This window comes from Nothobranchius furzeri, chromosome 11 (genome assembly GCF_043380555.1).
Source record: "Nothobranchius furzeri strain GRZ-AD chromosome 11, NfurGRZ-RIMD1, whole genome shotgun sequence".
In the NCBI taxonomy this organism is placed as follows: Eukaryota; Metazoa; Chordata; class Actinopteri; order Cyprinodontiformes; family Nothobranchiidae; genus Nothobranchius; species Nothobranchius furzeri.
In genome coordinates this window covers 34,715,622-34,743,606 of record NC_091751.1, presented here as the reverse complement: position 1 = coordinate 34,743,606, position 27,985 = coordinate 34,715,622, and the positions used below count along the sequence as shown (strand labels likewise).

At 48.0% G+C, this 27,985-nt stretch overlaps 2 protein-coding genes across 2 annotated transcripts in view; both read left to right on the top strand.

Moving 5' to 3' along the window:
• The first annotated feature begins 2,638 nt into the window (after positions 1 to 2,638).
• Positions 2,639 to 27,985, top strand: part of lamc1 (laminin, gamma 1) — a 44,294-nt gene continuing 18,947 nt past the window's right edge. The window contains exons 1-11 of the mRNA XM_015956425.3: positions 2,639 to 3,230; positions 12,225 to 12,529; positions 18,079 to 18,209; positions 21,582 to 21,745; positions 22,139 to 22,327; positions 22,403 to 22,520; positions 25,557 to 25,655; positions 25,733 to 25,869; positions 25,955 to 26,077; positions 26,155 to 26,344; positions 26,547 to 26,659. Of these exons, the coding sequence (XP_015811911.3) occupies positions 2,867 to 3,230; positions 12,225 to 12,529; positions 18,079 to 18,209; positions 21,582 to 21,745; positions 22,139 to 22,327; positions 22,403 to 22,520; positions 25,557 to 25,655; positions 25,733 to 25,869; positions 25,955 to 26,077; positions 26,155 to 26,344; positions 26,547 to 26,659 (1,933 nt within the window). The 5' untranslated portion in view covers positions 2,639 to 2,866. The remainder of the gene's footprint in view (positions 3,231 to 12,224; positions 12,530 to 18,078; positions 18,210 to 21,581; positions 21,746 to 22,138; positions 22,328 to 22,402; positions 22,521 to 25,556; positions 25,656 to 25,732; positions 25,870 to 25,954; positions 26,078 to 26,154; positions 26,345 to 26,546; positions 26,660 to 27,985) is intronic.
• Positions 22,767 to 24,465, top strand: LOC139061673 (uncharacterized protein PF3D7_0210200-like). The gene is made up of 4 exons (XM_070541512.1): positions 22,767 to 23,309; positions 23,352 to 23,666; positions 23,709 to 24,107; positions 24,150 to 24,465. The coding sequence occupies exons 1-4, from the start codon at positions 22,953 to 22,955 to the stop codon at positions 24,333 to 24,335; spliced, it is 1,257 nt and encodes a 418-aa protein (XP_070397613.1). The 5' UTR covers positions 22,767 to 22,952; the 3' UTR covers positions 24,336 to 24,465.

Here is a 27,985-nt window from a genome sequence, read left to right as displayed (position 1 = left end):
TCGGGAGGGAGTCGGAGTAGAACCGCTGCTCCTCCGGATCGAAAGGAGCCAGTTGAGGTGGTTTGGGTATCTGGTCAGGATGCCTCCTGGACGCCTCCCTGGGGAGGTGTTTCAGGCATGTCCTGCCGGCAGGAGGCCCCCGGGTCGACCCAGGACACGTTGGAGAGGTTACATCTCCAATCTGGTCCAGGAACGCCTTGGGGTCCTGCCGGAGGAGCTGGTGGAGAAGGCCGGGGAGAGGATGGTCTGGAGCTCCCTAGTTGGAATGCTGCCCCCGCGACCCAGACCCGGATAAGCAGAGGAAGACGACGACGACGATATTACTAAAGGCTACATTGAGGCTATCATTTTCAATGTCCACATGTATGTTAAAATCCCCCACTATAATGACCTTATCAGTATTTAGCACCAAATCAGATAAAAAATCGGAGATCTGATCCAAAAACTCAGAGTAAGGGCCTGGTGGACGATATAAAACTACAAACAAGAGTGGTTTTACAGTTTTGCAATCTGGATTAGGAAATCTAAGAATAAGATGTTCGAACAAACTGTAGCTATTAATAGGTAAGGGACTGATTGATAAGTCCAAATGAAAATGATTGCTACTCCTCCTCCTCGCCCTGTACCTCGAGCAATATGATGATTTAAATAATTAAAAGGAGTCGACTCGTTTAAGCTAACATAGTCCTCTTGCTGCAGCCAGGATTCTGTGAGAGAGCAAAGAGATCTGATTATCACTCATTAACTAACAAAGTCTTAGAAAAAATAGATCTAATGTTCAATAACCCACATTTAATTTTTCTAATTTTTCTGCTCAGTTGAATTTGCTCTAATATTTATGAGATTTCCATGATTTGCTTTATTAAGCCTGATATTTAATCTGTGTGATTTTGGCCATGGGCAGGACACAGTCTCTATGGGGTAGTGGGTGGGTAACAGTACAGAAGCTGCAGAGGGGTGTGTTAAACTATGACTCTGCTTCCTGGTCTGGACCCTGGGTTGTCTCCAGACAAGCCAGAAGGTAAAGCTCTTGATTTACCAGTCGATCTATGTTCCTACCCTCACCTATGGTCACGAGCTTTGGGTAGTGACCGAAAGAACAAGATTACGGATACAAGCAGCTGAAATGAGTTTTCTCTGCAGGGTGGCTGGGCTGTCCCTTAGAGATAGGGTGAGAAGTTCGGTCATCCAGGAGGGGCTCGGAGTAGACCTGCTGCTCCTCCACATCGAGAGGAGCCAGTTGAGGTGGCGTGGGCATCTGGTCAGGATGCCTCTTGGATGTCTCCCTGGTGAGGTTTTCTGGGCACGTCCAACCGGGAGGAGACCTAAAGGAAGACCCAGGACACACTGGAGAGACTATGTCTCTCACCTGGCCAGGGAACACCTTGGGATTCCCCCGGAAGAGCTGGCCCAAGTGGCTGGGGGGAGGGAAGTCTGGGTCTCTCTGCTTAGGCTGCTGCCTCATGACCCGACTCCGGATAAGCGGAAGAAAATGGATGGATGGATGCATGGATGGATGGATGCATGGAGGAAAAGTGCTCACTAACACACAGATTTCAGAACAATAATTGAGAGTCATCGGTGCTTTGTGCATGTAGACAATTTATCAGATGTTTGAGTTCAGCTCATGAAAAATGGAAACATTAACAAGTGTTGTGTTTATCAGCTGGTTTCTCATCAGCTCCATGGGTTTGTTTGTTTAGCTTGTTTAAACGCTTCTATTGGTGTAAAGTGCAGGAATCAGTCAGACTCAGTTGTCTCCATGACGTCATCTAGCCCTAAGTCAGCTGCTCAGGAGTCAAAATGCAGGTGAAGGGGAGACAGGAGGACATTTGGGTGACTTGTTCTGGGGAAGGTTGGACCACAGCGAGTCTGGAGCAGTGTAAGAGAGGTCTGACGGTATCCGAGACACCAGAGATCCATGACTGTTCTGGTTTAATCTGGATTCATCCTTTCTGTTGGGCTACTTAGTCCGGGCAGATTATTTTCTGGGTGGCCAGATAGGGCCAGAGACATTTGGGGGTGGCACACCGAAGTGGTCTGTGTGGTTTCAGGAGAAACATGCCGGTAACTATATTTACTCTTTAATTGTGTTTTTGTTGGGTTTTACTTTATGTTTGATTAAATAATTGATAGTTTGTGTGAACATTAATGATTCACCACTCCTTGGGGTGCCACTGTGTCTCGGTCCTGTTGAAGGTGTCCTAATGAGGAGGACAGCAGCTGATGAAGAGACTCGGGTTTGAGACCAACAAAACCAGGAATCCTTGCGTTTTGGGGTTCTGCTCTCCTCTGGAACGGGTCAGAACCCGTTAACCCCCCGTGGCCACCAGGGGACGCCGCCCTCCATCCCTGATACAGAAACGATCTGATTCAATAAAACCGGATTGAAGCTGAAGTTTATCAAGTTCAGCTCATAACGTTTTCTTCTGGATCTTTTTAAATGAAGGAAATCCTGAATAACAACTTTTCTGGGTCGGGAGAGAACCCTTACCCTGAAGGTGTACACATCTGAGCGCTTCTGGCTGCGGTTGTTTGCGCTGGTTTATTTGCGCCGTTTGCAGCTTTGCGCTGATTCGCGCCTGCGGACCTCCCGTGCGCCTCGGAGCTGCGCAGTAGCGGACTGGGTGTAGTCTAGTCCGGACCCCCGTCTCTTCCTGCTGGACTTGTTGCATGGCGGCCGACACAAAGAGCTGAGGCTGAACCGAACTGAGAGCGACCCACAGCAGCAGCACCAGCCGGGACGCGGCCCGGACCAGCACAGCCCCGCGGTTCCGGTACCGGAATCGGGACTTTGTTTGGGAAAACTTTGGAGAAGTTTGGCGGAGTTTCGTAGCCGTAAAGGGGGACGGAGCGGAGCGACAGAATGCGGAGTGTGATCCTGGTTCTGGTGGCCTGGAGCTGGGCCGTCCGGGCCATGATGGACGGCTGTGTGGACGAACTGGGCCAGCTGCAGCGCTGCATGCCGGAGTTCATGAACGCAGCCTTCAACGCCACCGTGCAGGCCACCAACACCTGCGGCTCTCCGCCGGAGGAGTACTGCGTCCAGACCGGCGCCACCGGCGTTACCAAGTCCTGCCACATCTGCGACGCGCGCGACCCCCGGAACCACCACAACGCCGCGTACCTGACGGACTACAACAACCAGCAGGACACCACCTGGTGGCAGAGCCAGACCATGCTGGCCGGGATCCAGTACCCGAACTCCATCAACCTGACCCTGCACCTCGGTAAGACCCGCCCCGGTCCGGGGAGCACTCAACGCACACACGCGAACCTGGACCACATCCGCAGATTGGACCGGGTTTATGTGTGGAGGTCCAGCTGCGGTTCTGCTGGGGGTCAGCCCAGGTCTGGTTTCCTTATAAACAACCGAACCTGTAGGTTCTGTTGTCCCAGCTGCCTCTGAACGCGTCACCTGGACCGGTGGTTCTGGTGGAACTACATCGTTCTGGTGGGCTGTTCTGAGTGTTGGACTCTTAACAGCCCAGAACTGGCTTTGGTTTGATTTTAAAATAATTAAAAATATAGTTAAAGTATCAACTCCAGGAGAACTATTAGAACTCCACCACTTCCTGTTCACACAGGAAGTGGTGGAGTTCCTTCAGGCATCTTTAAAAATATCCTCTCTATTTCCAGCAGCCAGAGGCCTTGGTGGCTCCTCCTGTTAGTGGTGTTTGTGTGTGTGTGTGTGTGTGTGGGGGGGGGGGGGGTCCAGGGGTAATTGTGAAGTGATCCTAGACACGGTCCTGGTCCAGATGGGTTCTGGACTCCTGAACATTCTCCACTCAGACACCGGTGTCAGGGCTGGGTTTGTGTGTTTGGACTCTTTGAAGCTGGGCAGGAAGACAACGTGTCCCAACTCGATGAGTCCCGTGGCGACATGAAAGACCCGCAGAGAGGAGAACCTGCTGATGGATCGGGGGAGCAGGAAACACTATCAGAACAGACAAGTTTACAGAACTGATCTGGACCAGAACCACTGATCTGGCCCAGATCAGTGGTTCTGGTCCAGATCAGTTGTGTGCTTCATTCAGGTCCTCCTAACCCTCCAGATGCCCCTCTGATGAGGGAAAGGACACGGTGTCCTTGACTCAGGAGGCAGGAGAACAAACATCATCATTGTCCTCCTGCAGCTGATCTGGACTCAACCGACCCCAACCCCTGGAGAACCTGGAAGTTCTGTGGTACCCGACCCCTGGAGAACCCGGAAGCTGTGCTGATATTTATTCAGAAACCTGCTTCAACCGAACCGGTCTGCTTCAGTTTGGACCCAGGTTACCCTGTGTGGTTCTGATGGGCCTAAACCGAGTCTGAATCATACCGAATCAATATATCTCATCTTTGTGTCAGAGCAGCTGACTGAACTGACCTGAGTTCATCAGAACCAGCAGTGTGTTGTTATGGGGGGGGGGGGGGTTGGCAGTGTGGGAAACCGGGAGGAGAGATTACAGGATCAGCACAGCTTTAGGGGGCTGGGATCCCCCCACAGACACACATCCACAACCCCCCCCACACACACTCAGTCACTCACACACACGTCCACCCCCTCACACACACGCACACGCACGCACGCACGCACGCACACACACGCACGCACGCACGCACACACACACACACACACACACACACACACAAACTCACTCACACACACGTCCCCCCCCCCACACACACACACGTCCACCCCCCTCACTCACACACACACACACACACACACACACACACACACACACACACACACACACACACACACACACACACACACACACACACACACAGGCTCTTTAAGGAAATCAGCTGTTTTCCTTCTATCCGTCTGAAGCTTCTGATGTTCTGACTTCAAAGACTTTCAGGTTCTGATCCAAATGATCTCCGACGGTCTGGAAGTTTCCACGTGGGCTTCGGTGGGTGAAACGGCTCCATATGGAAAAACAAAAACCTGTTTGATCCGTAATCATGACTTTATGGAAGATGTTTTTAAGAATGTACAGATCAGAGATTCAAAGTTTGTGGAGACGAGCCCGGCCCGGTTCTGGTCAGCCTGTGATGTGGATCTCGAGGCATTCAGGGCCCCGCTCTTATCTCCACAACCTTGAAGCTTCCATCTGGAGCTGAAGGTCAGAGTGACCCGGTTCTGGTCTCTGACCTGATCTCTTTAAGGAAGTTCCTCTCTGACCCAGTCTCTGTTGGGCTTGGATCGGTTCCAACCGGTTCTGATGGTTAAATCCAAACAACGAATGTGCTTCCTGATTGGGTCTTAGCCAAGCCAATGATGTCATCAGGTTTGTTGGTTCCATGATAACAGCTGATCGGAGACTTCACACATACTTCTTCTGACCCCCCCCCCCCCACACACACACACACACACACACATTATTACTTCGTCTCTGATCCGATTCAACAGGTTGAAGAACCGTGACCAGGTACTGGTACCGGCCCATCCCTGCTCACTGTTATTCTGTGGCCTATTGTCCGTTTGTTCCTCCTGGACCATTTTAGACGTGACACAAGGAGCCTGATCACTGCTGTGTGAGAAAGGAGAGGCTATTGTTATCGTGTGTGTGTGTGTGTGCGTGCGTGCGTGCGTGTGTGAGGTGGGCTGGCACACACACACACACACACACACACACACACACACGCACACACACACACACACACACACACACACACACACACACACACACGGTTAAACTGTTCTTTCATCACTTTGAAGCTCAGACTGAATTCTTCTCTTAATGAAAAGGCTCGTGGTGCGTTCAGGGTCGACTCGGTGACACACACGTCAAACAGCAGCAGGCATGTTGACGGTCTGAGAAATGACCGACATCTAATGATCTGATAGTTTTAATAACAAGAATAAAAGAATAAAATCAGATGAGTTTATAAACATGTGTAGTTCAAAGACGGTCGTAAATTCCAATACTTCCAACAATCTGAGTGGCTTCAGATGGATGACGTCCACTTTAGAATAAAAGTGATCTTCTGGTCGGAGCTCGTCGGGGCTTGTCTGGTTGGAGCTCTGCAGGTCAGGCCAGCAAAGCCTGTTATTTAACATCTGGATCAAACCTTCATCAGGAGGCGATAAAGTGACGGGAAGTGGTAATTACAGCCCATTTTCCTGGATTTATCTGTATTTCCAGCCTCACACTTAAGCTGGTGCCATCAGCCCAAACCTGGATTAAAATCTGAGTTCTGATGGATTAAGTCAGGCTTCAGTGAGATCAGAGGCGTCAGGTGAAAATGTTTTCGGTTGTATTTTCTTACATTTCTCAGAAAGGTTGCTTAGGGATTGAACACTGATATTATCCGGATTATTCCTAAAGATCAGGTTTTGCTGAAGCTCCTAGCATTCCGTCTGGAATGGGTCACATGTTCCTGATGACATCATAGAAATGTTGCTAAAGCTCATATTTGCTTATGTTGGGCATGTGCATTTTTTGTGCTTTTATTGTGAAAAGATGTGGTTATGTTCCGGGTTGCTGGTTTGATTCCCGCTCAAACATTTAGCTTTGAATCCTGGACACCTGTTTCCTGATTGGCCTGTTAATCTGGTCCTGTCAGGTTTTATTGGGGTTCCTGCTCAGAATCAGATCTTCTCACGAGTTTGTTCTGGTTCTGGTCCGAACCGGGACCGTCTGTGTGAACAACTCCAAATGAGCCTCATCCCAACGCTCTCTGGAATGTGCTGCAGGCCCAAAACTCAGGAATGAAGCAAAGCTGACGAGACAAAACATGAAAGGTTTCAGCGTCTGCAGCGACATCAGAACCTCCAGAACCACTGAGCTTATCTCTGCTACGGGTCCCAGTTTGGTTCTGTAGCGTCTGATTTTATCAGCCTGTCCCTGAATGCATCTGAAGGTGTTCCAGACTGATCCGGATCCTGATGTGTGAAACCCAAACATCCTTAGTGAACCCTTCTAAGTTCTGGGCTTATCTCCTACCCCTCAGATCAGATCAGTCTACAGGACCAGAACCTTCAGGAGAACCAGAGAAACCACGTAGCTGTTGTCAGAGATCCAATCAGAACCAGAGAACCAGGATTATGGTTTTATCCTCCAGAGCTCTAACTGGACCCAAAACAAAGTTAATGGTGGTCTCCAAAAGTACTGTTTACATTACAGGGTTCTAAAAGGTTCTGGATCAGGACCGACTCCAGCTTTCTTCTTGTTCTTCAGGCAGAACCTTTAATAGGTTCTGTTTTTTGATCCCATGGAGATCAGCAGAGTTCTGATTGGATTCTGGTTATGTTGGGAAGTGGCTGCTCCTTGGTGCTGACCTTTGACCTGACTACACGGAGTATTTCTTTTCTGGTGGAGGGAACGTTACCTTGGTAACCAGATCGGACAGAAACAGGAGCAGCTTTGGACACGTGTGTGTGTGTGTGTGTGTGTGTGTGTATTGAGCTCCTCTGTCGTCGGCTGAAGAACGAAACTTCAAATAAAACCTATTGGTTCTGTAAAATCCAAAACGTCAGGATGGGCTCGAGTCGGGCTCTGTTGTCCTGGTAAACTGTTCAAGCTGCAGACCCCACCCCGTAAACATGGCCCCCAGTTTCTACTCCTGCAGCTGTTGGGAGTGTGTGTGTGTGTGTGTGTGTGTTTATGGGGGGGCTTGTTCCTGACGCCCCGGTGTTGCAACACCTCCAGGAAGAGCAGAACCTTCGTTGGTGGTCTCAGCTGTTTCACCTTCAGAATGTGAGTGTGTGTGTGAGTGTAAGTGTGTGTGTGTGTCTGTGTGTGAGTGTAAGTGTGTGTGTGTGCGAGTGTGTGTCTGTGTGTCTGTGTGAGTGTGCGTGCGAGTGTGTGTCTGTGTGAGTGTGTGTATGCAAGTGTGTGTGTTCTTGTACATACTACATACCGAGGACCATTTTGAACATCTTCCCTACAAAGTGAGGGCATTTTTTGGTCCTCACATTTTTAGAAGCTTACTACCAGTTAGAGGTCTGGTGTGAGTTAAGTTTTAGTTAAGGTTAGGGTTAGTAATAGATGGGCATTGGTTATGATTGGGTTGGGGTATGGGTTAGGCACGGTGGCGTCACAAACATGAATGGAAGTCAATGGAGGTCCTCACTATGATAAAAAGACAGGAGTGTGTGTGTGTGTGTGTGCGTGCGTGTGCGCACAGATAATATTTATTAGTCATTATCGGTGCAGCTTTAATCTTTCCTGTTGATTTTCGATTCGTCGGTCCAGTTCAGAGGTGGAACACACACTTCATTTCATTAAACTGAATAGAATCTAAACTGGCTTTAGCTCATGTGGGTTTCTGGGTTTGAACTTTGTGATTATTTTGGATCTTGTTGTTCTGACGCTGATTCAGGATCAGTCTGTAGAAGCAGGATCCAGGTGAGGCCTACCTGTCACCTTCCAGCACGTGACCAGATAAGAGACGTGTTGTAATGTGGAAACAAACACGCCTCACTGGTTCTGTTCATGCAACTCGTTAATCTGTAACTCCTCTGGGGTGTGACCTGCCTGTCTCGAGTCAGAATCCCTCCCACCGTCCGAGTCGGTCAGATGAACTATGAGCCCAGTAATCAGATTACTTTCTACCTGTGGTTCGTGTAGCTGCAGCCTAGCAGCAGACTGGGTAATCAGATTACTGTGCAGCAGGCCGAGGCTCGCTCAGGCCCACACGTCTGAAAGTCAAAGCAGCCATTGTTCGTTCTGCAGCAGAAGAATGTGATGAGGTCATGGGACGAAGTCTAATTGGACCGCTCTGTTAAGACCCCCCCCCCCCCCGAGGAATCAAGCCTGAAGAGAGACAAGTCCTGGAGGACATGTCTGCTGGCTCATTCCTGGATTCTGAAAATGAAACTTTGAATAAACTTTATTTGGAATTGTCCTGAGTCAGATTTTCAGAAGGAAACCAGAGCTGATAATCTCCCTGAGACTGTCCTCCCCCGTCTCCATGTGTCCCCCTGAAGGACATTCATACTTTGAGGAGGATGGAGAACATCTGCGCCCATCTGAGGGTCTTTGTCTGAACCCATGAGAACTGGATTGTCCACGCGGAAGACTCCAGGCCCTCGTGTATCAGATGTGTGTGTAGGAGTGTGTGGTCTTCATCATGTTGTACCTGTGAGTGGAAATGTTCCTAAACATCAGAAAACTTCAGACCATGTGTAGGAACATCTAGTGGTAGAACAGGGAACCGCACCACCGAAGGTCTCACTCATCCACTCATTATTTTAGTATTAAATAAATATTTCTGTAGAACATCTGAGTCACATGACTGGCGCCGAGTCATGAGACTGGTGCTGACACACCCGACGGGATCCTGACTTTGTAGAACGGATGTCGTGTTTTTGTAATCACGATTGTTTCTGTTCCCGCTTTTCTGTTCTTAATGGTTTATTAATTAATATAATTTAATGTAATGATATAATATTTGTGTCCTCGTGATTCTGCGTCAGACGCGTTGGATAAAAGATCATTTCTATATTATTATGAAGGATCTGTCAGAGCTGCTCTGGAGGAAACGCGTCTCCGTGAGCGCGCTGACAGTAGATCCATGGAGCTGTGCTGGGATTTGGGATCTTTGTGGAGCGACAGATAAACCGCGCAAATCCACCAGAACCTCCTCTGCTCCCCATCACACAGGCGTTGCCATGGTAACCGGACAGAATGACAACTGAGAGGCTGCACTCAGACATTTCTGTTCAATACCAGAATTACATGTGCTGTCCGTGCTCCTTACAGTTTGTTGCATAGTTCTAGAACCCAACTGCTTCTTTTTCTTTGTGGTTTCCAGCGTTCCACGGCTCCGATGCTCACCTACATGTGTGTACATGTACCTGTGCTGTTTATGTGTGGTGTGTGCGCAGTGTTTTAACAAGTGAATCTCACACTGTGGGATCAGTAAAGTCTACTCTACTCTAAATCCGAGATTACGATCAGACTGTAGCTGCTCCGACTTCTCCGTGTTAGATTATATAATCTGGCATCTGCCACAGCCTGTCTGGGTGTTTCCTGGACTTCAGCGCCATTCATCCTGATCAGTTTTTGGACGTCTCTGATCCTCTGTTTGTCCCCATGTCCTCCTTATCTGGACAGAAGGAATGCCCCTTCCTACAGCTGTCCAGCATCAGTATTCCTGCCGGAAACACATTCCATCACCGTGTCACTCCAGCCCCCCCCCCCAGTCCTCCCTAAAGCCTGAGAATGAAAGGCTGTCTACTGCAGGTCTTTCATGTTCCGGCTTGAATCCAGACCCCTGAGGAGGCCCCTGAAGGGTCGGTGCTCAACAATGATGCAGGTCAGCTCAGCTTATCCCAACCAGCTAATTAACCATGTCGTTTGGCTCTGGAGCATCTCCGCAGCAGCCGGTCTCTGGGTTGTAATCCGCTCTTTATTAAAGAACCACTTCCTGTTTAGAAAGGAGAACATCAGCTGGGACAGAACGCCGGCGGTTCGGGAAAACCAAACGTTTGTGGGGTCATTATTTTAATCTGCTTCTTTTCTGATGGGAAACAAAAAAATTATTTAATGTTTGAGAATAAAGTCCAGACTCAGTCTGGAACACTTGAGTTCCATGTTCTGAGGGAAGGCTGTGTCCTCCATAACTGATCCTAGTCACATCTGGAGGTCTCGTGTGGTGGGACATCTAGAGGGACCTCTGATGGTCTGGCGGGACATCTAGAGGGACCTCTGGAGGTCCCGTGTGGTGGGACATCTGGAGGTAACGGGGAGAAGTTTGAACAGAATCTCAGGAATTTTTGAGTTCTTGTTAAAAGCAGACAGTTTAACCCAGAACATCTGAATCTGCCTAATTTATGATGGAAAACAACCGCAAAGCATTATTGGGAAATTACCCAACAGGCTACAGACTCCCCTTGGTGGGTGTGGCCAAAAGCACTCATGGGTAATGAGTCCAAGTTCTGCTGGTGGGTCAGAAGAGCAACAGAGGACAGTAAGAACATTGCACTATGTCCAGGAGATTGTTCCATTTCTCCAAAAGGAAGTCAGAACACCAAACACATGTAGCTTTGAAAGTCAAAATAAAAGTCTTATTTGAGCTTTTATTTTGGTGGGACCTTAAAAAGATTTATATTTCATAGAACCTCAGAGTGTTTCCTCCAGGCTTTCATCTGCTGAAGAGCAGGAAGCTTCACAGGCTGGTCTTTGTTCTCCTCGCTCAAAAACAACTCCTGAGATCAGGATCCTGGTTGTTCAGGAGGAGGAGGAGGAGCTAGATGGCTGCTTCACTTCCTTCTCCTGCTTAAGCCAGCTGTGGGATCAGCCCGTTTCCTCCTGTCTTCATCCCGTTGTGTTCTTTGTCCTCCAGCTGTCCTCTCACTGTCCTGATGGAGGCATCTGTCCCTTAAGGAGGACGCTGAGCTGTTTTTATTTATTTGAGGAGATGTCAGCCTCCCCACCGGCTCTTCTCTGACACCTCCTCATTACAGTCCTCCTGTCTGGACTTTGGTCCGTCTCCATGGAGACGTTAAGTGAAGCTTCAGGTCCAGATGTTCTCTGTCAGAATTAAATAGAACTCTTTGTTCTCCTGACCTTTGACCGTGTGAGGACTTCCTCTCAGTCTAAGGACTTCCTGTTTGATCACTGATTGTCTGTCCTCGGGAGAGCTGACCCGGGACGGGCCAGCGTCTGATTTGAAGGTGCTGACAGAACCTAATGGTTCGGTCTGATCCAGTAAACACTCCCAGGTTCTCCTCCCCTCCCACAGAACTCCTCTAGAACCTCCATGATGCTTCAGTTTAAGGAGCTGCTCCTTTATCTCAGAGGCTGCTGGTCCAGGGGTACCAGTAGTGTGTGAGTGTGCGCGCGTCCGTGTGTGTGTGTGTGTGTGTGTGTGAGTGTGCGCGCGTCCGTGTGTGTGTGTGTGTGTGTGTGTGCGCGCTGCTCTGACTCCCTCTGTGGAAATGGACCAGTTGTGTTCTGACGGCGTTCCATCAACCATCAGGCCAGATCCAGTTCACCCAGAACCAAATTAACTGCAGAGACAATCAGGTGAAGAGGTTCTGATCCAAACCCAGTTTGGTTCTGCCTGATCAGTCAGATTTGTCAGAACCACCAGAGAAGAACCGGACTAGAAATAGGGGGTTCTGTGGTTCTATGACAAGTTCTGCATCTAAAACCGGGTCAAAAATCAGACAAAGTCAGAGAACAACATCTTTAGACCCTCATAAAGTTTAGATCAAGGCTGGATCCTGGATCTGGTTCTGGTTCTGGCCTGAGCTAACCCTCTGAACCTTCTGTCTGCAGGTAAATCCTTTGACATCACCTATGTGAGGTTAAAGTTCCACACCAGCCGACCCGAGAGCTTTGCCATCTACAAGCGGACCAGAGAGGGTGGTCCGTGGGTCCCGTACCAGTACTACAGTGGTTCCTGTGAAAAGACCTACCAGAAACCGAACCGCGGGTTCATGCGGACCGGAGACAACGAGCAGCAGGCGCTCTGCACGGATGACTTCAGCGACATCTCGCCGCTCACCGGAGGAAGCGTGGCCTTCTCCACGCTGGAGGGGCGGCCAAGCGCCTACAACTTCGACCACAGCCCCGTTCTGCAGGTGAGAACCGGTACCGGTACCAGGCCCGGTTTGGTCAACACTGTTATTAAGGTTTGAGTCATTTACCAAAGCTCTACAGATGTGGAGTTATGTGAAGAACGGAGCTATTGTGGGGTTAGAGCTCACATCCAGATGTTTTGTTGTGCCGGAGCCTACACACGAAACGGAACCACCCCGTAGCACTCCTCCGGTTGTTAATAATGGCAGGAATCATGTTTACGCCGCTCGCTGTTAGGAGCACCAGTTCTGCTGCTGAGGACCGATTCCAGAAGGGATTTTTTTATGATTTAAAGGTTTCTGATGTGTCTCTAACTTTTAAACAAACGTATGTTTGACTTTTTTATTCCTGTCCAGGAACACCTCGTCCCCAGTTGGCATTTTAAATTCCCACCCATTTTACTGGTTTGTGAACTCAGCATCGCTACACGCTAACTCATGCTAGCAGGTTCCTGACCAAACTCATCATAAATACAAATCAGTGCTCTGTTGGTTCTGCTTCTGTTGTGAAAGCATGCAGATCATCTGATCGCTGGTATCAGACAAACCCAGGAACCCAGATCTCTGATTCCCGGGTCTGGGTCGGCTTTCGGTAGAAACTCAGCTCACTGAGCTCAGATCTGTCCTGAAGCTGGATTTGACGCCGGCCAAATGTTGCTAAGCAACGCCCCCGGATTTCCCACCGCAGCAGCTGGAGCCCCCCCCCCCCCCCCCCTGTTTATGTTTCCGTGATAGGCCTCGGAGGATACGGTTGCCTCAGAGCGGGAGAGCACATATTTTTCTTGTGAAACTTCTCATCCTTTTATCATCAGCCTGGATTTGAAACGCTCCAAGAACTCGGAATGTTTTTGTCAGGAAGAGTTTTAAGAATACAAAATAGCTGTTGAAGGTTCTCAGTCATCCACGTCATGGTGATCCTAAGGGTTCACATGAAGGCAACTGGACTTCTTTGGTTTTTTTGAAGATGTTTAACTTCTCATCCGAGGAGCTTTGCCAGTTCTAACTGGAATATGGGAGTCCAGCTTATAAACTGTAGCTGTCTGTTGTTGTTTAACGAGCAGAAACTACCTTGAGTACATTGTCAACTTCAAATTTTGAAAATGACAAAGTCCACATTCTGGACAGAGAAGATAGATGATGTGAGAGAGGAGTAAAATAAGCTATCTATGTCAAATGTGGAAAACCCCACTTTAAATAGGGGCGGGGCTTAGATTTCACCTTTCCAGTACCTATAATGCAGCTTTGGATCTCATTCCTAAGTTTCAGTCTAGGTCACACCTTCCTGCATCTCATCAACACAACCACTCATCAGGGGATGGAGAGGAGGGGTATTCAGAGTAGTTTCTGCTCGTTAAACAACAACAGACAGCTACAGATTATAAGCTGGACTCTCCCATATTCCCGTTAGAACTGACAAGTCTCCTCGGATGAGAAGTTAAACATCTTCAAGAACCAAAGAAGTCCAGCTGCCTTCATCTGAACCCTTTTGGAATACAAAATAGCATTCACCTCAGACCCGAGTCTGATCCCAGTTATTGTTTGTCAGGGACCTGGACCCAGATCTCGATCAGGGGTCTGGATCTGGATCAGGGACCTGGACCCAGATCTGGATCAGGGACCTGGACCCAGATCTGGATCAGGGATCTGGACCCAGATCTGGGTCTGGGATCTGCATCTGGGATCGTCTATCTGATTTGACCTTTGACCCCAATTTGACCTTGCCAGGACATCCCAGTCTGAAACATCTTTCCGTCTGCAGTCTAAATGACCTTTGACCCCAACACACGCCTGCTGCTCTGTTTTGGACCGGCCCAGTTCTGATTCCTGTCAGCTGACCCTGGTGGGGGGGTTGGATCCTCAGAACAACAGAACCGACCTGGCCCAGCGCCTCTGCTGTTGAGTCCATGTTTAGTTCTGCTTTCTGGTCTCGGCAGCAGAACCTGTTAACTTTATTAAGAACTGACATTTCAGTCTGACAGGTATTGGGTTTATCTCAGCCGGCCCGGCTGTGGGAGGTGGTACCGACCCGACCCGGTGTAAATGAACAGATTTAGCTCTGCAGCTCCACTTTAAACTTCCTTATTTGACCTGTCGGCACAAAGCTATTTATACCAGAACTCTTTTTGGAGGCGGCGGTCTGTCGGTCGCTGGGTCGCTCGTTGACATTCCACCTCTGAGCCCGGAGCGGGAAATAACCGCTAGGTCCAGGAACCATAACAGACCAGGTTCTGTAAACGTTCTGTTGGGTGTGACGTAGTGATGAATCTAGACTTTCTGACCTGGGTGGGGGTGGAGGGTAGTCTCCCACACTCTAAACACACAGAGGCTTTTATTCTGAAACACTTCCTGCAGCTTTTGCGGTGAGCACCAGAAACAGCTGAGATGATTCATCCATTCGTCCTGCAGATGAGGCGTTTGAGTGTTTCTGTAAACTGGAGTGTCGACCTGAACAGACAGCTGGCCTGGAGCGAAACCTTAAAAAGCTCCAAGCTTCTGTTTTCTTCTTTGTTCAGTCAGCTGATTAACATCAATTCTTATAGTTCTTCCTGGTTCTGACAATTCCTGGTTCTAAGATAAATACAATAAAGTTTAACTCTCACCAAACAGAATATTTACTAAGAAATCACAGTGTAACCATAGAAACACTACTTGGTGTGTGTGCGTGCGTGCGTGCGTGCGTGCGTGCGTGCGTGTGTGTGTGTGTGTGTGTGTGTGTGTGTTTGTGTGTGTGTGTGTGTGCTCTGTCTTCTCCATCCCCAGTGAGTCGTGGTGGACGGCTGCTTATACTGAGCCAGGATCCTCTGGAGGTTTCTTCCTGTTAAAAGGGAGTTTTCCTCTCCACTGTCGCTGCATGCTTGCTTAGTATGAGGATTGCTGTAAAGTCACTGACACTAGTCAGTGACTCGATGCAACCTGCTGGGTTCCTTACATAGGAAACTTGTTGCCGATTGGCTTAATGACCTGACCTGTATTGTTTACTGTGTGCCGGTCCTTGAGACGACTCTGGTCGTGACTCGGTGCTTTATAAATGAACTTGAATTGAATTCTGGTACTTCCTTTTTTGTCACTTCCTGTTTTTGTAATTTGCCAGATTATGTCCCGTCATTCATCGGATTTTTAATCTCAGATAATCTGAGTTATTTAATCCACTTTATAAAACGTGTCTGATCTTCACTACATATCTGTAACACAGTCAGTGAGGTTTCAACGCTAGCTAACGTTCGTTAACTGTGACGCCTTTTTGAATCAGCTGACTTCTGAGTTTGGTCGCAGGCCCAATCCCAAAACTTGCCCTGCGCCATTCTGGAGGAGGAGCGCAGAAAGGCTTCGAGTGCGGAGCACACAAGTGTCCATTTGGGAGATAGACCACATTGCATGCTGGGATGCTGGTCGCCGTTTGTGCTACTTAAAAAAAATCTTTAATCGCAAATTACAAACAATTATTTGACTAATTTCACGTTCATTGCTGTCTACATTAAGTCAAAAACATTCAGAGCATGAATAAATATCATTAATCATCCTAAAATGAACGTCTTTCATTAGAAAATTGAAATTTTACTTGAGCCTTTGCGCCACCTTCTTCTCAAAATTCCCATGCAGCAATGGATTACCCTTCGGCAAAGTGCGGCTCAAGGGTGCAAAGGGGCGTGGTCACTTTCCGCTCTTGAGAATCGGGACAACCCTACACACTCGCGCCCCAGGCTGAGAACGCACAGCTTGAAGGGCACGATGGTGGAAGAGCAGGTTTTGGGATCGGGTCTAAATCTGAGGAGAAATGTTTCTAAAAGAAATCATCGCCACTTCAGTACAGTTCAGTGTTGTTTTTATTATCAGCTGATTTATGCCACCTGGTAGGTTTTCAGACAAGAAATCGTATCTTTGCTGATGGAATGATGCCCCCCCCCCCCACACACACACACACACACACCCAACGTAAACTGGTGACTACAATCTCCTTAAAATGAGATCAGAATTACACATTAGACGTCAACATGAACGACGATTCTGGTGCGCCCCGCATGATTAACGCGATGCTTTTATTTTACACCTGATTGATAGCGATTGGTTCTATCCAGCCCGGATCTGACATGAATGGTTCTATCAACTCGAACACTGGTTCTGATCCATATGAGTTTTTATTTGCTGTTTTGATTCAAATAAAACTCCGATGGAACTTCTGAGACTCCGCCTCCTCTCCTGGTTTTGGACTCAGCAGGCTCAGATGACACATGGAGTTCTGACCCATTAAAGACCGAATAAAGGAGGTTAGGAGTTGAACAAACAACTGTGGCCTTCAGGTGCCGGTTCTTCTGACGTCCCGCGTCAGGGCGGCGGCGTTCCTGTCCGCCCCAGAGCTCCTCCTGATGGATGGAAAACAAATGTTCTGTAGAACTGATTCAGGACCGTGGGAGAGTCTTGGACCAGCGGAGCAGCAGCTGCTGGCTCCCTCCGAGCGATTCTTGATGAGTTGAAGTTGCAGATAAACTGGAACCATCATCAGCCGGACCACGTCCCACCTACAGCTGGAAAAACCCCGTCCCATCATCAGATGTTACTTAGACCAGACTCATTGGTGGCCCGACCCAGTTCTGCCCCAGGGGTCGGATTTCTCTAAAGGTTATTTTTTTGTTTCTGTGGTTTTAATTTAGTCTAAATGCTCCGGTTCTGGTACACCGGAGCATTGTGAGGAACGTCGGAATGTCAAATGAGGACAAGTCCTCTTCCTGCTGGAAACAGGAGTTACGGGTCCACATTCCCAGTGGGTCACATCAGCTGCAGGTTCTGATGTTTATCTGGATGTTTGATCATTATTCTTTAATTCAGGCCAGATCCACGATCTGGACACAGACCCAGCTTTGGTACCGGATCTCGGGTTCTGCTAGAGCTCTTAGATTCCAACGAGACATTTGTTTTCCTGTCACGGAGTGTTTTAGCCTCGGAAAGCTGCAGCTGGGAAATTTGTTCCCAAACATCTAAAATGTTGAAAAACAAAAGTTTCTTAAATGTCTGACAAGTCATTAAATTCCCGTTTCCAGACTCTAAACCAGGATTAAAGTCAAGGTTCCAGGATCCAGTCTCAACACGGAGACGACGGCTCCTGGAGGACCTTCCTAATCCGTTCCGAGGACCATGACCTTTGTCACGCCTGCCGTTGTTCCGCTGAATGATCCGACTGAATATTTAGATTCAACCGAATTTTGTCCAGCTCAGGTTTTTCCCATGATGCATCTCTGACAGGTTTTCCTGAGGGGAGGGTTCTCCGATTTGTCTCTTTAGATCAAATATTCAATTCCGGGCCTGGAGGGCCGGTACCCAGCATGCTTTAGTTTTAACTCTGCTTCAACACACCTGATTTTCATCAGCAGGTGATGAACAGGCTTCAGCCGAGCCTGAGGAGGCGATGCAGCCACTGAGTCCAGTGTGTTGGAGCAGAGAAACCACTAAAACGTGCTGGATACCGACCCTTGAGACCCGGAATTGAATACCCCTGCTTTAGATAAACTAGGTATGGTTTCAGGTCTCTAACCAGGTCCGATGTGGTCTGCTTTCAGGACTGGGTGACAGCCACGGACATCAGAGTGACGCTGAACCGACTCAACACCTTCGGAGACGAGGTCTTTAACGACCCCAAGGTCCTGAAGTCCTACTACTACGCCATCTCTGACTTCGCTGTGGGAGGAAGGTAAAGGTCTGGGGTTGTGGGTCCTGGTCTGGTCCTGGTGGTGGTGGTGGTGGTGGTGGTGGTGGGGGGGGGGGGGGGGGGGGGAAGATAGATTTGGTTCCTGCACAGCTCTGTCTGAAATACGGAGCAGACTTCCTTTACGCAGCCAGCCAGCATTCCTGACATTCCTGGCTGGCAGGGCTGGATTACAAGGAGACCAGAACGGAGCGGGTTGATTCTCATGATGAATGGAAGACGAAATGAGAGGCCCCAGCTGGTGGAAGGGGAGGCCTCTGAGTTAGAGTGCCGCCCTGATTTATCAGTTCACTAGTCATGTGACTGCTGGAGAGATAAACAGGGTGCCTTCTAGTTGGCCCATGGGTCCCTGAGCGGGATTATATTCTAATCTGCTCTGCCTCAAAAGAAAAGAAAGAACACAATCTTTTAGCGCCTCTGAAGATAAAAATCACAAGACGCTTCACAAAAGCAAAAAAATCCAGACATAAAAAATAATTTTAAAAATTATTTAAAAATATCTTTGAAATGAGAAAAAAGATTGTGATTAAAAATTTAAGGAAAGGGAGAGAGGAAAGGAAAAGTAAAGATGTGGGATCCCAGGAAAGGCGGAATAAGAGCAGAACCAGGAGTGGGCGGTGATGAAGGTCCCACCAAAGCCTGAACAGGTGAGTTTAAAGGAGTCCTCTGATCTCAGGCTCAGGGGGACAGAGGTCCAGAGTCTGGGGGCCACAGCAGCCGATGATCTGTCACCTTTGACCTTTAGCCTGGTGCTGCACAACCAGTAGGATTTGATCACTGGACTTCAGGGACCTAGTACTTCTACAATGTAAATGATAAGTCACTGTGTTGTGAGTTTCAACTGTCGGTCACATAATCTGTGATTTATTAGCTAACCTGAGATTTATTAGCTTGTAAAAATTGGTAATTAAAACAACTACAGATCAGATGTGTCATATATGACATCACAGCAGAACCTCCTCTCCCCTGGCGTAGCAGCTACTAACCACATGACCAGATTTATGGTGGCTTTCTCCACCTTTAATGCTTCTTCTGTCGTCCTTGAAAATGTACATGAAGCTCGCTAATTTCAGACATTTTCTTCTCCTCCTCTTCATGTTTACCTCCTCTTGGTTTGAGGACGTCAATATGGTGAGACAAACATTTGTAGTCCACTATGTCTTTTCACACATAGCCTACAATAACTTTTGATGCCTGTTGAAAATCAGTGCCTTCTTAGCATCAAAATGTTCTTAAAATTCACGGACATCATATGTTAAATCCATGACGCATATCAAACGGGATCGGAAAATAACTTTTATCACCCCATTGACTCGCATTCATGTTTTGGGCAGTAGGGGATCCATAGACCAGAAGTAGATGGGAATGACTTAGGCACCTATAGAAGTCAGATTTGACAGCGGGATGGATGGATTCATTTAAAACATTAGTGTTGAATTTTTCTTTGGTTTAGGAAATAGTCTTGATGTGTTCGGTCTGTCAAATACAATAATAAGATCCCAGCTGGTAAACAGAACATCTTTTCAAGGTGATCATTAAATTCAAAGGTCACTGCAGCCAGTTAAAGCAAAACTGTTAAAAATAAAATTAAAGTCAAGCTTCTAGCCTCAATAGGGAGCCTAAGTCACGCCCACCTACTTCGGGTTCCCAGAAGAACAAAACATGAATGCCAGTCAACGGGGCTAAAAATGCTATTTTCTAATCCCGTTTGTTATGTGCCATGGATTTCACATATGATGTCTGTGAATTTTAAAGACACATTTTGATACCAAGAAAGTGCTTATTTTCTAATGGGGGAACGACATTTTAGGTTTAGTGTGAAAATAAGTCCAGGACTACAAATGCGCTTCACCAAAGTGACGTCATTGAACCAGACATGGAGAAAACTGAGGGAAAAGGGTTGTAAGTTCATCAAACTTCCCACAGGAGGAAAGAACCACCATAAATCTGGTCATGTGGTGAGCAGCAGCTACGCTAGGGGAGAGGAGATTATGTGGCGACGTGCTGATTTCTAGTTTATAGTCATGCTAATTACGAATTTTTACTAGTTGATAAATCTACTATCTTGATTTGCATTCATTTTTTCATTCTTCCGGGTACCCATGAGCCAACCGAAAATTGAGGAGACAGGCTCCCCATCCTATCTTCGCTTCTAGCCTTTAGCTTTTAGTGTTTATCCTCTAGCTCCTAGCTTTTAGTTTCTGGTTTCTAGCTCCTACCTTTTAGCTTCTGGTCTCTAGCACCTAGCTTTTAGCTTCTGGCCTCTAGCTCCTAGCTTTTAGCTTTTGGCCTATAGCTCCTAGCTTTTAGTTTAAAGCCTCTAGCTCCTAGCTTTTATTTTAAATCCTCTAGCTCCAAGCTTTTAGCTTCTGACCTCAAGCTCCTAGCATTTAGCTTATGGCATCTAGCTCCTAGCCTTTAGCTTATGGCCTCTAGCTCCTAGCTTTTAGCTACTGGCCTCTAGTGCCTAGCTTTTAGCTTCTGGCCTCTAGCTCCCAGCTTTTAGCTTCTGGCCTCTGGCTTCATGCTTTTAGCTTCTGGCATCTAGCTCCTAGCTTTTAGCTTCTGGACTCTAGTTCCTAGCTGCTAAGTTTCCAGCTGCTATCTTTAAGCCACTAGCTTTTAGTACCCTCGGGGTACATTTATTTCTTCCAAAGTTTTTCCATTATTATAGTGAAATATTTGCCAGCTGCTTCATGTTTTTTTATTCTGCCATTAACTTCATGTTCAGTTGAAACTAGATTAGGAAATGAAAAATCCATCTTTGTCTTTTGTGACGAGGTTTATGGGTTTATGTCTTCTGAGCTCAACTGATAAAAACTCATGTACTTTATTTTCCATCCTTAGATCATAACATTTGAACCATAAACTTTTTTTTTAATCTTTAAGCAAAGCTTTGAGATCCAGGTGTGTTTTAATTTACTTTTATTATGGTTGAGTTCAGGATGAGCCTCAAAGCTCTCTTTTCCTCTCTGATGTCGGTTTTTCCACCTGAAACAAAAGCTGCTGCTGAGCGAGTTTGGACCTGTACAGAGGATTTCTCCACCTGAGGAGGATCAAACCTCTTCAGTCAGAGTCGAGGAGCAGAAAAACCTCAACAAGATGAAAGAAAAACAAAAAAACAGGAAAAGAACTGGCAAACTGGAACAACATACTTATGAAAAGCACAAACGTATAAAAACATGTAAACAAATATGAAGACAAAAATGGGCCCAATCAAAAACATCAAAGCATTCCTTAGTCCTCAGAAAGAGTTAGTTTAATCTGAGAGTAAACACTCATTTCCTCTCCAGGTTGTTAGTCAGATGCTGATTTGTGTCTCATTCAGGTGTAATGGGTGTGTGTGTCTATTGTCAGGTGTAAGTGCAACGGCCACGCCAGCGAGTGTGTGAGGAACAGTGGAAGACTGGTGTGTGACTGTAAACACAACACGGAGGGCGCTGACTGTAATGTCTGCAAACCCTTCTACAACGACCGGCCCTGGAGAAGAGCTACAGCTGACCACGCCAATGAATGTCTGCGTAAGTCTTCTGCTGTCCAACAGGCCCTGAACGCATCATTCTGCTGCTCAAACATGTTTTACTTTAACAGAGACCCTATGAAACACTTCAGAACAGGATTTACTAACAATAAACACATAAAACCCATAAATCTAACACAGAGGCTCATAAAGACCCTGTTCTCAGGCCGGGGGCCCTGAGGGATTGTGGGAGTTGTAGTTAGTGCCTGAACTTCTCATAGCAGATGTGTGACGGAACCATTTTTATTGTCTTGGGAATGTTACAGGAAGCTGGAAGAACAGGATGGGAACAACCACTTGTTAGCGTTGGCGCCAGATGTTTACCTTGTTCAGTACCTCAGAACCACGCCTGTTGTTCTTTTCTAAACTTAACGTGGATCTGTTTGTGTGTCAGCCTGCAACTGCAATGGGAAGAGCTCTGAGTGCTACTTTGACGCAGAGCTTTACCGGGCCACGGGTCACGGAGGTCACTGCAGGAGCTGCGCCGACAACACGGATGGGCCCAACTGTGAGCGCTGCCTGGATCACTACTACAGAGACACGAGCGGCAGCCGCTGTTTGCCCTGCAGCTGCAGCACCGTTGGTGAGTACAACACCTCCTGGCCTGGCTACTGGGACACGTTTCTGACCCTAACCCGGCCCGTTTGTGTGTTTGCAGGTTCTGAGTCTCCGCAGTGCGACGACAGAGGAGTGTGTGCTTGTAAACCAGGAGTGACTGGAGAGAAGTGTGACCGCTGCCAGCCGGGGTTCCACAGTCTGACTGAGGCTGGCTGCAGGTACACATCACACCTGGGACCACCTGGCATCTGCTGGGACCAGAACCCCCAAACCCAAACATGGTGTTGTTTGGTTTTACCGTCAGCATGAGTCCAACCCTTCTGTTGGATCCAGAGCGCCCCCTGCTGGCTATATTCTGTCTTGTTTCTTTAATACTGTGTTTAGAACAGGGGTGTCCAATCCTGGTCCTGGAGGGCCGGTATCCAGCAGGTTTTAGTTCTAACTCTTCTTCAACACACCTGATTTCAATCAGCAGGTTATTAACAGGCTTCTGCAGGCCCCGATGAGCTGCTGCACAGGTGATTCAATCACTGAATTAAGTATGTTGGAGCAGCAAAACCACAAAACCTGCCCTCCAGGACCAGGATTGGGCACCTCTAGTTTAGAACATCTAACAGAACCACACAGAGTTGAGACAGGACCACACAGAGATGAGACAGAACCACACAGAGGTGAGACAGGACCACACAGAGGTGAGACAGAACCACACAGAGGTGAGACAGGACCACACAGAGGTGAGACAGGACCACACAGAGGTGAGACAGAACCACACAGAGGTGAGACAGGACCACACAGAGGTGAGACAGGACCACACAGAGGTGAGACAGGACCACACAGAGGTGAGACAGAACCACACAGAGATGAGACAGAACCACACAGAGGTGAGACAGGACCACACAGAGGTGAGACAGGACCACACAGAGGTGAGACAGAACCACACAGAGGTGAGACAGGACCACACAGAGGTGAGACAGAACCACACAGAGGTGAGACAGGACCACACAGAGGTGAGACAGAACCACACAGAGATGAGACAGAACCACACAGAGGTGAGACAGGACCACACAGAGGTGAGACAGGACCACACAGAGGTGAGACAGAACCACACAGAGGTGAGACAGGACCACACAGAGGTGAGACAGGACCACACAGAGGTGAGACAGGACCACACAGAGGTGAGACAGAACCACACAGAGGTGAGACAGGACCACACAGAGGTGAGACAGAACCACACAGAGGTGAGACAGAACCACACAGAGGTGAGACAGGACCACACAGAGGTGAGACAGGACCACACAGAGGTGAGACAGAACCACACAGAGATGAGACAGGACCACACAGAGGTGAGACAGGACCACACAGAGGTGAGACAGGACCACACAGAGGTGAGACAGAACCACACAGAGGTGAGACAGAACCACACAGAGGTGAGACAGGACCACACAGAGGTGAGACAGGACCACACAGAGGTGAGACAGGACCACACAGAGATGAGACAGAACCACACAGAGGTGAGACAGGACCACACAGAGGTGAGACAGGACCACACAGAGGTGAGACAGAACCACACAGAGGTGAGACAGGACCACACAGAGGTGATACAGAACCACACAGAGGTGAGACAGGACCACACAGAGGTGAGACAGAACCACACAGAGGTGAGACAGGACCACACAGAGGTGAGACAGAACCACACAGAGGTGAGACAGGACCACACAGAGGTGAGACAGGACCACACAGAGGTGAGACAGAACCACACAGAGGTGAGACAGAACCACACAGAGGTGAGACAGGACCACACAGAGGTGAGACAGAACCACACAGAGGTGAGACAGGACCACACAGAGGTGAGACAGGACCACACAGAGGTGAGACAGGACCACACAGAGGTGAGACAGAACCACACAGAGGTGAGACAGGACCACACAGAGGTGAGACAGGACCACACAGAGGTGAGACAGGACCACACAGAGGTGAGACAGGACCACACAGAGGTGAGACAGAACCATGTGTGTTATTTATTTATTTTCTAATTTCATGTCAGAATTTTAAACCTTTTGATTCAATTCAATTCAAGTTTATTTATAAAGCACCAAATCAGGACCAGAGTCGTCTCAAGGACCTTCACACAGTAAACATTCCAACACAGGCCAGGTCATTAAGCCAGTCAGTAAAAAGTTTCCTGTATAAGGAACCCAGCAGGTTGCATCGAGTCACTGACTAGTGTCAGAGTCTTTACAGCAATCCTCATACTAAGCAAGCATGCAGCGACAGTGGAGAGGAAAACTGAAACCAAACCTCCAGAGGATCCTGGCTCAGTATAAGCAGCCATATACCACGACTCACTGGGGATGGAGAAGACAGAGCAGACACACACACACACACACACACACACACACACACACACACACACACACACACACACACACGTATTTGTCCTAGTGAATATATAATTAAACGGGTAAACTAGTAGTAGCACATTCAATGTCAAAGAAAGTAAAATGTCTTCAGGAGAGGGAGAATGTTTAAGTGGTTTAATAACATTAAGTAACGGTTGTTCTGATGCAACATTCCTGAAACACACCTGTGTCATGTGGGAGGAGCTAATAGCCACTAAATAAAATCAATCAATCAAATTTTATTTATATAGCACATTCCACTAGGCTTGCAGGAGAGCCTGTCAGTGCGCCCCAGGGCAGCTGTGACTAATAAGTTGCTCATCCCCACCAGTGAGCGATTGTGTGTGTGAATGGGTGAATGACCGACTGTGTTGTAAAATGCTTTGGTGGGTTCCCGGACTCTAGAAGGTGCTACATCAAATACAGGCCATTTACCGTTTACAAAGGAGCAATTAAATAAAACAGCATTAAAACACAGATAAAAAGGTCATATCACAAGCTGTTAAGATAAAATCCATCACATAAACGCCATGCTGCAGAAGTGTGTCTTCAGGCGACGCTTACACACCTGCAATGATGGTCGAATAATGAGTGTCATGATCATATTTTAACAAGCTGTCCATCACTAGATCTGAGAGGTCCTTAAAAAGGTCCGAGTCATACTTTGGTGGGTGATATATCATTCCAACGTGTAATCCCGGAGATGAGCTGAGTGTAAAATAGGAGCAGGATCCATTTTCTCACTAGACGTGATCCTGCACAGCGACGACTCTGGGAATAACCTGTGGGATAGACTTCTCCTGTTGGCCCCACACCATACCCTGGTGTGATCAATCCCTCTGTTTTGTCTGCCAGGCCGTGCTCCTGCTCCCCTTCAGGCAGCACTCAGGAGTGTGACGTGAACACGGGTCAGTGTCGCTGTAAGGACAACGTAGAGGGCTTCAGCTGTGATCGGTAAAAACCTCCCGATGACCTTCAGCCACACGAGGAGCTCTGAGCCCACTAAACGTTTTCTTGTTTCTGTCCATCAGGTGTAAACTAGGCTTCTTCAACTTGGACCCAAACAACCCTCAGGGCTGCCTGCCCTGCTTCTGCTTCCAGCACTCATCTGTCTGCGAAAGCGCCGTTGGCTACAGCGTCCACGCCATCAGCTCCACCTTTGACCGAGGCAATGCCGCCTGCAGGCTACGCTCAGGGCAGAGATAACCCACAGCTCCGAGTCCTGAGAACTGAACCAGAACTTTTTCTTTCAGGTGACGAGAAGTGGAGCGGGCAGCGAAGGGATGGGTCTAGTGTCCCCGTCTACTGGTCCTCCACTGGACAGGAAGTGTCCCTCACTTCTGACGACTACTTCCCCATGTACTTTGTTGCTCCAGGTACACACACTGCTGCACTGATGTTTGTGTTTATTTGCTTGAGTCGACACCGACCCGGTGGGTTCTCTGTACCACAGACAAGTTTCTGGGGAACCAGATGCTGAGTTACGGACAGAATCTGACTTTCCACTTCCGAGTGGAACGTCGAGATGTTCGGCTGTCGGCCGAGGACCTAATGCTCGAGGGGGCGGGCCTTCGGGTGTCACTCCCCCTCATCGCCCAGGGGAATGGCTACCCCAATGACAACAAGCAGCCATTTGTGTTCAGGTGAGGGTGTGTTTCTGCAAGTTTTCCTGTAATCTAATCTGGATCCAATGCAACAGATGGATGTATTTAATTATTCATCCCTGAAATCTGTTCCTTCATTTTCTTTATTTCAAATGAATTAAATAAAGTGTTCATGCTGGTTCAGACTGGTGATCTGAATCAGATTGGACCTTTGTTTGGTAATGATCTGCTTCTGGTCTAGGCTGCATGACACCCCAGATTACCCCTGGAAGCCCCGGATCAGTCACCTGGACTTCCAGAGGCTTCTCCACAACCTGACGTCCATCAAGATCCGCGGAACCTACAGCGAGAGGAGTATGCACACAACTACACAGAACTACACACAGCTACACAACTACACACAGCTACACACAACTACACACAGCTACACACAACTACACACAACTACACACAACTACACACAGCTACACACAACTACACACGGCTACACACAGCTACACACAACTACACACAACTACACACAACTACACACAACTACACACAACTACACACAGCTACACACAACTACACACGGCTACACACAGCTACACACAGCTACACACAGCTACACACAACTACACAGCTACACACAGCTACACACAGCTACACACAGCTACACACAACTACACACAGCTACACACAGCTACACACGGCTACACACAGCTACACACAACTACACACAGCTACACAGAACTACACACAGCTACACACAACTACACAGCTACACACAGCTACACACAACTACACACAGCTACACACAACTACACACAGCTACACACAAGTACACACAGCTACACACAGCTACACACAACTACACACAACTACACACAGCTACACACAACTACACACAGCTACACACGGCTACACACAGCTACACACAACTACACACAGCTACACACAACTACACACATCTACACACAACTACACACAGCTACACACAACTACACACAGCTACACACAGCTACACACAGCTACACACAACTACACACAACTACACACAGCTACACACAACTACACACGGCTACACACAGCTACACACAGCTACACACAGCTACACACAACTACACACAACTACACACAGCTACACACAACTACACACGGCTACACACGGCTACACACAACTACACACAACTACACACAGCTACACGCAACTACACACAGCTACACACAGCTACACACAACTACACACAACTACACACAGCTACACACAACTACACACAGCTACACACGGCTACACACGGCTACACACAACTACACACGGCTACACACAACTACACACAGCTACACACAACTACACACAGCTACACACAGCCTGAAGACACACTTCTACACACAACTACACACAGCTACACACAACTACACAACTATACACGGCTACACACAGCTACGTAACTACACACAGCTACGCAACTACACACAGCTACACACGGCTACACACACTACACACCGCTACACACAACTACACACGGCTACACACAACTACACAACTACACACAGCTACACAACTACATACAGCTACACACAACTACACAACTACACACAGCTACACAACTACATACAGCTACACACAACTACACAACTACAAACAGCTACACACAGCCTGAAGACACACTTCTACACACAACTACACATGGCTACACA